Genomic DNA, 11,283 nt, shown 5'->3' on the forward strand with positions numbered 1-11,283 from the left:
GTTGACTTGACTGGTGAATGAATAGAGTTTGACCAAGAAAGTTCTACAATTATTTTGATAGCATACGCAGTGCAACTAGTGCAAATGTTATTTATACGTCATAATTTCACAGAAGTTTTGACGTTTAAAATAACACTTGCACTGCGTATGTTATCAAAATCGTTGCAGAATTATCTTGGTCTAACACTAGTAATTTTCTTAAAAAACTGCTTAATTAACATCAATTTCAAGGACATGGGGTGTTGACAGCCCCATAATATGTGTGTAAAAGCGGTTTTATGACATTTTTTCAACGATTTTAACAAGTCTACAAAAGGTTCGGTTTCGGTTTCGGTTTCGGCCGAAACTAGAGCCAAAGCCGAACATTCGGTTTCGGTTTCGGTTTCGGCAAAAAAACATGTTTCGGTCGGACACTAGTATTCATATGTATTATGAAAATATTTATATCTTAATAATACGTAACTTTTTGTTACCTTTTATATTTCACGAATTTCTGAATATAGTACCTAATCATTATCTTTTAACGTATTTTTTTACTTATTTGTGAAATGCTAATTTAAGAGCCCAACAACGTGCACACTAGCGCCACTGCTAAATAATCGTGATTATTTAAATTTAACGACATGTATTTAAAAAAGGGGCCGCTACGGACTGTATTGTGTATTTAGGTACCTTTTGAATACATCAAACTAGATTTTATGTTGCTGGATTCGTCGATCTATGAGCTCAAAACAAAAACGGCCGTTTTAACTTTGGACGGGTAGATTGACGAATCCAATAACATAAAAACTAGTTTAATGTATTCAGCAGTGGCGCTAGTGTGCACGTTGATGGGCTCTTAAAAACCTGACCCCAACAAAAAATAAAAAAATACAAAAAGAAATTCCCTCTCTGGGATTCGAACCCAGGACCATTAGCTTCCTGAACTGGATTACTGCCAATACCCGCTAGGCTAAACGGGTTGTCAATTCTAATTACAATGGTATCCTACCAGAGCGCTAGTAGTATAAACGAACTTTTGAAAGGGACATTTTTTTGTATGGAGTTATCGTTCTTCTCCTAGTGAGTATTATATTCTTTGCTTACAACGCGTAGCAGCGTATTCGTATAGGAGCTTCGTGAATAACAGCGTAAGCGCCAGCCGCCATAAGGTACCTTTTTTTTTCCGTAGAACGTCACATATAATCACTACGTTCTACAACGTGAAGTATGAATTGACATGACATTCATTATGGGCCTCCTACACAACTTGCCAATAATTGCATGCGATTTGCTTTACATTGCGGCATTTGATCGTTCGATTGTATTTATTTTATTGCATCTCTACTAAAATAAGCCAGCCATTATCTGAAAACGCTTGAGATTTGTTGCAACGTCTGTAGAGGCATTTTAACTGGATCAGGCATGAGGGGTAGTGGGAAATGACCGAAAAGGATAGTCTTACCTATGTATTTTTAAGTACGAGTAGCAGCGAAAGCGCTATTATTGTTTGTCCTTGTCATAGTATCACATTTTGTTTATTCCCCACCGTAAATTTAGTATGGATTATGGTAGGCAACAAATAAATTCGACCAATCACCGTATCGCATTGCGGACGCACGCGTATAGCACATCTATAGACCCTATAAATAAATAAATTGTATCATCTATGGTGGAATCGATTTCGCAGATCTACCAAATCGACTCCACACTTGCGTTCGCGGCTTCGCGGGACGATTCTCGCACGAGTGTGGAGGGGGCTTTTCACTTGAATACCACGATTTGACCACGATCATCGAAGACAGCAATTTAATTTATGTGTCTTTTTTTCTAACTACCATATTTGTTTAAAAGATACTAAATAGAGCTAAAAAATGAACTGAATAACTAGAGAAAGTGCCTTTATTTATTTTAACAAAACCCTTATTTTATGATATGCACGTTTCTTTACTATAGCTCGAATAGTGTTACGGAGTGGGCATTGAATTGACACTTGTTTTGACAGCTTTTAGCTTTTCTGTAGTGACAAGTGAAGTGATTATCATAGAACGTAGTGATTATATGCTCTTTGATCATATATCAATTTTCCGTTCGGTGATGATTTTCTATTTTTCTTTTCAATTGTAATCTATCGTATAAAACAACAAAATGGACGTATCATCCAAAAATCTTTGTTTATATTCGATTTTTTTACTTTTTATACTATCATCAGTACATGGACAGGATAAGTGCGTTAAAAGAAATTCATGTAGTTGCGTATTTCCCAATGGAACGGGTATTGACTTATCCCCGTCTGCGAAGAATTCAGTCTACACATCGAAGACAATTTATGACGAGGAGAATAAGGGTGTAGAAATAGAGGTGTCCACTTACTATTATCATCCATGCTTCGACGTATTACTGACAATTAATCAGTCGACACCTATGAATGGAACCACTTGCAATAAACCTTTGTCGGTACGCCTTCCTTTGGATATATTCCTTCTTTTGTTGAGTAATAATAGTGTATTATTGTACGAACATAGAACTATCGCTACTTCAGGAACTTATGTTCTGTGAAAAGCTTTGTTCTATCCTTAAATGCATTAGAAGACTTTGTAGCTTATGTTTTCATGTTGTATGAACATTATCATCTATTTTTCAGCTATGTAGGCATAGAAGCACTTGGAATGGAACCATTAAAGACCAGCTTACTAAATATGAAGACATTTTTGAATTTATGGGAAGTTCAAATGATACCGGTGATGGTGTTGAGTTTTCAAATGATGGTAGATACATCAAGTACTTTAATAATCCATCGTAAGTGTTGAAATGTATTATTAATTTTACGTTTTTTAACTCTGTATTTTTCAATCTGTGGGTTGCAACTCTCTGGGCGATCACAAAGCCCCTTTAAAGGGATTTCTAAGGGGAAAAACAGTTAAGCTAGTTGAGGGTGCAATTTTTTTCTAACAAACGGATTGTGTAAATATTTTGCCATGTCATTATGAAAAAACACTTCTCACAAAATTAACATATAATTGTTTGATTATCCTCCTGACAACCGGGTTTTAAAATTTGCCAGCTAAAATTTAAATCTGTCAAGTTGACCAAGACTCAAAATTTAATTCGAGTCGGATGGAAGATGTGGGTCGTCAGGAGGTTATATCCTAGCACTCTCTCCACAAAAACCGCCTGAGGGGTTGAACTGTGACTCTCAGATAACTCAAAAGTATCTAAAAAATAAGAGGAAAATCAATATTTGTTAATAATTATTAGTGATGTACCGACTATTGATTTGGCCGACTAGCCGACTAATCGGCGCTCGAATGGCCGATTAGTCGGCCGACTAGTCGGCCAGATCATTAGTTTCGTATAAGTTCAGGATGTTCAGGTGAAAAACAATAATTTTGCTCCTTTGGTTGCGCTATTCATCATATTCGCTTGGCTAAAAGGTGTTTTCTACAGGTTCAAAGACCTATCACAAGAATGCTCGTTCAATTTCTGTCTTTCTTTTATTTTGCGATCGTGAGCAGACCGTCAGTACAACTTGTAGGAGGTATTTCCAAGGCTCTATTTCCCGTACGTAGTCGCCAGTTAAGAACCTTTCCCCTGTGGTCAGCGTCTTTACGAGCAACGTGCCCTGTTTATAAATCTCATAAATTTTGCAATAACATTAACAGTTCCCCTTGGCTCCACCATTAAAAAAAACTGAATAATAATAAAATCATTTAACTATAGAACTTGGCCATGAAATTACACGAGAATCAGTTGAGATCGACCTGTAGAGGAAAACACCAGCCCACCAACATACGATAACGATCAAACGGTCAATTATATGTATGAACAAAAGTTTTCGTATGCACCCTCAATAGGTATTTTGGTAAAATAGACATAAAACATATGGTAAATATTGACTGTTGATTTCTTTTTTTTTCTGTTTTTCTGTCACTAATAAAGTGCCGACTAATCGGCCATTTTTGCCGACTAGTCGCCGACTAATCGCCGACTACAAATGTGGCCGGATAGTCGGCTTTCCCGACTAGTCGGCGACTAGTCGGTACATCCCTAATAATTATACATTTTTTGATATTACTCTTTAAGAGTATATATATTACAATTCAGAGTATTTCTATAATATAGAAATTTTGTGACTTGTTTTTATGAAAATATGTATGAGAAAGACTAGAACTATGAAAATAAATGTTAGTTTAACTAATGAATTAGCTGTATACCATCATGTGGTAATTTCTATGAATATATGCCAGGAAACATCAAAATAGTCATTCTAATACTGTATATATATTTGTGTACTACCCCTATAGAACCACAGAGATTGTGACCAAATTCCATTGGAGCACAATTGCGTTGTAATCCAATTTTATAGGGTAGATCATGGTATAATAATATACTCCGCCTGGTACTCCATTCCATGGTATAATAATATACTCCGCCTGGTACTCCATTCCCGTCTTTTCTAGGTCACCTAACTGACACGCGCCTACGTCATCATGCGACAGCGCTATATGATAATATGCGATAGCGCTATATATAGCGGCCATGTTGTTGTGACGTAGGCCCGTGTCACTCTGGGAATGGAAGACCATGTTTTATTAGACTATGCTCCATTCCGAGATTCGCGTATGACCTAACTGACACGCGCCTACGTCATCATGCTGTTTACAGGTTCTCAAACTTTGAAATGTGGGAGAATTTTAACCAACGGTGAAAATTATTTTAACGGCATTAATTTTAAGTTAGTCATGTAGAAACATAGTAAAATAAAACAAATCTAATGTATTAAATTAAACTTTATTTATCTATACAAGACAAACGTTTGAAAAACTAATTCACAGTTACACATTAATTACCAAGCTTACGGCGTGAAAAGTTTGGAAAACACTGCGACTGCTGACACTGAGCGAGAAGGAAATAACAATTAACACGCGTTCGACAAGGATGACGGTCAGGGCATGAAGTTATCTAGATCCGAATTGTCAAATGTGCACTGTGTTGCCAGTAGTATAAACAGAATTACCCGAAAGTCTGAAATTTCTTTCGTGAATCGGAAGATATTGCTAACGAGTAATTAAAAATGACGTGTTATTGTAAAATTTAAGCTAAAATACATATAAATGAAAATTATAAAATTATAAAGAAATATTTTAACTTATTAACCATAGGTATAATGTACCCATGTAACATGTTATGTTGAAATAAAGTGGCAATGTTATTGTGACGTAGGCCCGTGTCACTCTGGGAATGGAAGACCATGTTTTATTAGACCATGGGGTAGATAGTACATTAATTCTTCCATTTTAAGCACATGTAGTGGTAAAACTAGTTCATTAATTATCTGGTTCAGCTAACATATTAACATATCCAGTTTTATTAAGCCAATCACATAGGAAGCATTATAAAAGAATGCTGTACATTTTATATGAAATATTTATCAATGAAAAGAGACTATGTGTTTAAAGATATACCAACTGTATTTATTTAATAATAATTGTTATTTTACTGAATAATAACTAAAACCTTTTATTTTATGCAGAAATATATGTGGCTTGATATAATCAATAATATGTTACTTTGTACAAACAGCAACACCCCTAACTGTACATCAGTGGACCTTATTACTAAAGGCATAAGGTCCACCAACATACATTTAACAGTGCGGGTGATGGTACTAATGTTTGAAAGTGGTTAATAGTTGTCCTTGTTATTATCTCTGTTATATTTTTCAGGTGGTCATCTGTAGATTTGGTATGTGCCGAAACTGATGATCAATTCTATGTTAAAGATACAACTGACCCAAATCAAATTGTAAGTTGTTATTGATAATTAAATTTTTGTGAGAGATTCATAGTATCCATCCTTACATGTATCTATCAACAGGGTGGAACTATATTCATAAAAAAAATCATAAGGCCAAACTGACCAAAGGAACTCTTATACCTGCAAATCTTCAGAAAATTCGCCTTTGTAAGGTACAAACGGTAGACAATTTCATGGAATTCTCCAAAGGATAATTTTATTTCAGGAACTTGCCTTTTTCTCAAGAAATGCTTGCCTTCGACAAATAGAGTCAAGCCGGTCTGTGGGATCCACGTTGCTGATCATATTCTTCTCATTCATTATTTTCTACCTGGTCCTCGGAGTTTGTACCAAGAAATTCTTGATGGGAGCCACAGGCATAGAAGTTATACCTAATCTGATGTTCTGGACTGAATTGCCGAATCTTGTTAAGGTGAGAGTTGCCTAAATTTTCTTAACACATTCACTTTTAAGAACATGCTAGATGTGTTCATTTAGTATTCAAAATGGCGCGCATGGCATTGGAAGTGTGAGAGTCTACTGTGAAATTTCGATTCAGTGTTGCGCGGTCGGCCCTCAGTTTATGCTAGTAGTGAGTAGACATGTGCGCCGATGGCAAAATCATCGGCGGCGGCGTCCGATGATTTTTTGACCGGCGGCGGCGGCGTGATCGGCGTGAAATCGGCGTGGCATAATTTTTTATACTGCATGAGAACATGGCTATAGAAACTCTACATTAAAGCCTTCTGAGTATTTACTAGGCTATCCAAAACATATTACGTGTGTTTTCTAAATTATTGCCGAAAATTATATCCCAATGTCACTTGGCAACCATTTCTTACCAACCTAACGGCTAGCAACGGTATGTTTAAATATTTACATAAAAAGGACACTTTAAAACGCTACATTTAAGGCAGTATAATGACTTTGCAAGCGTAATACAAATAAAACACAAAAATATTTATTTATAAGTTAAGTCGTAAGTTAAGAAAATCTACATTGACTTTTCCCAGCCGCTGTCGTCTCACCTATGATTTGTTACGAAATAATGATGAACTACTTAACATTTGTCTAAACTGAAGTTCATTAGAAATGTATGTTAGAATAAAGATGTCGTCGTTTTGATTCATTTCGTCACGTTGATTCGCTCAACAGAATGTCTTCGAAGTGTCTCGTGTCGATGGCACTTGCAGGGGCACTTGCGTGTCTTCAGACCTACAAACTGTGAGCGACTACCCAAAGATTTGATACGAGCGAGCCCTCTGACGGAAGATTTAAGATTCGCTTGAGATAATCTGAATCTGAAACTTTTAACCCTCTCTTTACATTTTAGAAGTAGCCATATTTGTCCACAAAAATATACATCTTTTTAAATTTTGCCAAAATGCCAGACGCAAACAGTATTTAGAACTTCCGGGGCCGAAACTAGAGATCTACAAAAACGGCCCCTATTACAGGGCTATTAAAATTTACAATAAAATTCTTGCTTATTTAAAAACATCATACAACCAATTTGCAACAAATCTAAAAAGTAAGCTGGTCGAAAAGTGCTATGTATATCTGAATTTATGGAAGATACCTTGTTATAATTATAAGTATACATATGTAAGAAAACACATTTTAGTAAAAAAATATAAAATTGATTATTCCTAATTGTTACCTACTCTTAATTTACTTTAAGTCATGTTATGCTTGTCACATAAAACTTATAATTTGATTTGTTACTAATATTTTTGTGATACCCTACCAGGGTCCATGTCATCATCTCAGCCATAAGACGTCCACTGCTGAACATAGGCCTCCCCCTTGGACCTCCATACGTGCCGGTTGGAAGCGACCCGCATCCAGTGTCTTCCGGCGACCTTAACAAGGTCGTCTGTCCATCTTGTGGGTGGACGTCCTACGCTGCGCTTGCTAGTCCGTGGTCTCCACTCGAGCACTTTTCGACCCCATCGGCCATCTTCTCTGCGTGCAATGTGGCCTACCCATTGCCACTTCAGCTTGCTAATCCGGTGGGCTATGTCGGTGACATTAGTTCGTCTACGGATCTCCTCATTTCTGATTCGATCACGTAGAGAAACTCCGAGCATAGCCCTCTCCATAGCTCGTTGAGCGACTTTGAGTTTTGAGATGAGGCCGATAGTGAAAGACCACGTTTCGGAGCCGTAAGTCATCACTGGTAACACACATTGATTAAAGACTTTCGTCTTGAGGCACTGAGGTATGTCGGACGAAAAGACATTACGTAGTTTCCCGAACGCTGCCCAACCGAGTTGGATTCGGCGGTTGACCTCTTTCTCGAAGTTGGACCTACCTAATTGGACTACTTGTCCTAGGTAGATGTACGAGTCAACAACTTCGAGTGCCGAGTTCCCAACAAAGACTGGGATGGGCATAACATTGGCATTTGACATAAGTTTCGTCTTGTCCATGTTCATTTTCAAGCCCACCCGTTGTGAAACTCGGTTGAGGTCATCGAGCATCATGCTGAGTTCCTCCATCGACTTTGCCATGACTACGATATCGTCGGCAAACCGAAGGTGAATGATGTATTCGCCGTTGATGTTGATGCCAAGTCCTTCCCATTTCAGGAGCTTGGAGGCGTCTTCCATTACGGCAGTAAACAGTTTCGGAGAGATAACGTCTCCCTGCCTTACGCCTCTTCGCAATGGAATCGCCCTCGTGCTCTGCTCCTGTACTCGGACCGACATGGTGGCGTTACTATACAAATACTTCAACACTTCGATGTACCGATAGTCAATATGGCATCGCTGAAGAGACTCAAGCACCGCCCATGTTTTCACCGAATCGAAGGCTTTCTCATAGTCCACAAACGCTAAGCATAATGGCAAGTTATACTCTTCGGTCTTCTGTATAACTTGCCGCAGCGTATGGATGTGGTCTATGGTACTATAGCCTTTTCGGAAACCAGCTTGTTCGGGAGGCTGGAAGTCATCAAGTCTGTGTTGGAGACGGTTCGTGATGACCCTTGAAAACAGCTTATAGACATGGCTCAGAAGCGTGATGGGTCTGTAGTTCTTCAATAGGTTGTTATCACCTTTTTTGAAGAACAGCACCACCTCGCCTCTATTCCATGTTTCAGGCGTTATGCCCTCGGACAAGACGGAATTAAAGAGCTTCTGGAGGACTTTAAGTACCAGTGTTCCACCCGCTCTCAGAAGCTCTGAAGTGATTCCGTCTTTGCCCGGCGCCTTGTTGTTCTTAAGCTGCTTCAGGGCCATCCTAATCTCGTACAGACTGATGTCCGGGATATCTTCGGTGTAATGTCGGGACAGCTTGGCTCTTGGATCTCCTACCAAGCTGTCAACGGGCTTTGCGATCGAAGTGTATAACTGTCCATAGAACCTCTCGATCTCGCCTAAAACCTCCGCTTTGCTCGACGCTATGCTGCCATCTTCCCGTTTCAGCTTCGTCAGCTGGCTTTGCCCAATAGACTTGTCCTTTGCGAACACTTTGGAGCCTTGGTTTTGCTCAATAGTCTCTTTAATACGGTTAGTATTAAAGAGACGCAGATCATGTCGCAAGGACTTAGATATACGTCTATTGAGCTGCCTATATGACTTCGCGTCATCGGGAGACTGCGACTGAAGCGTCCCAGGGTCCATGTGCCTGTATGTTACTATGTAGTTTACTCGTATGTAATATAATCTAAATATAAAAATCTATAATCTCTAGTAAGTACATTGTAGGTATCTCATAAATGATGGAATATTAAGGTTTACTTGATTTTCTTTGTTACTTGCTTAATGATGACCCTTGGTGAGATGCTTACTACAGTAAAACAAAATGCGTTCTATAAAAAAGCTGTGCGATAACATATCAAATAGTAAACTGTGATCAAATAATAACACCGCAACGACAAAAGTGATGCTAATTTGGTTCACTGGCAAATAATAAGCGAAAAAGCATAAGGATCTTTAATTTATACCTCTGACACTATCTACTCACTATGCAACATGCAATAAGACACGATAGGTATCAAAATTTTCCACGCCGATTATACGCCGGTCAAATTTATCGGCGGCGGCGGCGTGGCAAAATCGTCGGCGGCGGCGGCGCGGCGGCGCGGCGCACATGTCTAGTAGTGAGGGCACTACTACTTGCGTAGAGTGACGCAAGAGTTTGGAGTGATATTCCCTATTGTGTTAACTTTTGCGTTATTTATCATAAATTTAAATAGGTAGTCTAGTATAAAATTAGTATTCTTGTATTACTATGAAATTAGTATTCTTGTCTTACTACTGTAAAAGGTCGCTTCGAGTATTTTCGACTCGACCAATGGTTCACAATGCTACCACTTCCAACAACCTCTATCACTATAAATCCTTTGATCGCCACTCCTTGCACTCCTATTCTGTGTGTCGCGTAATTGTGAACCTTGTCGGCTTTGTGAATGCACGAAGGTTGAGGGTTGGCGGTCAAAGGGTAAACCATGAAATGTTTCGTTTCAGGACGGCTGGGCGTTCGCCCTGAACGGCTTCAAGCTGCCGGCGCGCGGGCCCGGGCCCGCCACGACGCCCGACCCCAACAGCTACGACTCCATATAACAACAGCGCGACGATGCGCTGCTCGACGGACAACTTGTGTTCATCGACTAGCCACGAACCGGTACCACACCGTAAATGTATAGGTTATAAAAGATATTCTTTTCTCAAAAAGGCGTGGAAATATTTACATTATGTCTTATACTAGCGGCTAAGATCAATAACATAAGACCGGCATATAACATTTTTGGTTGGAAGGCAGGAATTGGCTGTTTTGGATACCATTAATATCCAAAATTGTGAAGCACCATTATCATTATGTGAATAAGCGTACAACTTGGCCATGATGTTTCTTAACACATTGTAATAAAGTTTACTATTGCGTGTCATATAAAGTAGTCGTGGCGGTCAAAAGGTAGGACTGAATCGTGTGATAAGATCGTAGTAATCGGAGTGGATTCTCGTCAGGGATTTTAGTTTTGAAGTAGCATAACTATATCATCTTGGGCCCGTGACAAATTCATCGAATGGAGGTAAAGGGGGCGTGTGGTCGGCCTCTCCTTCAAATTAGGCCCCGCGCGGGGCCCGTGGCATGTTGCCCCCATATAGTTACTCCACTATTTGATTGTGCAATAGGATAGTTACTCTACACTCATATAAAGACAAGTGAGAGGTTGGTGAAATATTCATAGTCATATTGTTTTGAAATTTTCTTAACCATTATACTGACCATTATAGTTTGACATCAAAATCAGTAATCTAAGGTAAGTGACATATCGGTTGTTTATGTAACAAGTACAGTTAAATTAGATATTGTAATACTATTCTATTCATGTAGAAGTGTATTATTGAATGTTAGTGATATTTATTTTGTTTTCATATAAATTAACCGGTATTTCATTTAATTATTCGTTAGTTATTGTAATTTCTTTGCGTTTTATTCGTCTTGTATAATAAAATGACATTCTCAATGCCCTAAATACTAAGTAATATTTATTTTTAA

The 11,283-nt window shown here is 38.5% G+C and overlaps 1 protein-coding gene across 1 annotated transcript; it reads left to right on the plus strand.

Annotated features, from left to right (window-relative positions):
- The first annotated feature begins 2,056 nt into the window (after nt 1–2,056).
- LOC134796762 (uncharacterized) lies at nt 2,057–11,283 on the plus strand. Its single transcript, XM_063768977.1, has 5 exons — nt 2,057–2,436; nt 2,624–2,778; nt 5,706–5,784; nt 6,002–6,208; nt 10,248–11,283. The coding sequence occupies exons 1-5, from the start codon at nt 2,128–2,130 to the stop codon at nt 10,341–10,343; spliced, it is 846 nt and encodes a 281-aa protein (XP_063625047.1). The 5' UTR covers nt 2,057–2,127; the 3' UTR covers nt 10,344–11,283.

Source organism: Cydia splendana, chromosome 14 (assembly GCF_910591565.1).
Source record: "Cydia splendana chromosome 14, ilCydSple1.2, whole genome shotgun sequence".
In the NCBI taxonomy this organism is placed as follows: Eukaryota; Metazoa; Arthropoda; class Insecta; order Lepidoptera; family Tortricidae; genus Cydia; species Cydia splendana.

What these genes read in the sequence shown, in the direction of transcription:
- LOC134796762 (XM_063768977.1), top strand. Translation starts at nt 2,128, where the DNA reads ATGGACGTATCATCCAAAAATCTTTGTTTATATTCGATTTTTTTACTT. An exon ending in CTTGCAATAAACCTTTGTCG is followed by an intron (nt 2,437 to 2,623) that starts GTACGCCTTCCT and finishes TCTATTTTTCAG; the next exon opens with CTATGTAGGCATAGAAGCAC. An exon ending in CAACTGACCCAAATCAAATT is followed by an intron (nt 5,785 to 6,001) that starts GTAAGTTGTTAT and finishes ATTTTATTTCAG; the next exon opens with GAACTTGCCTTTTTCTCAAG.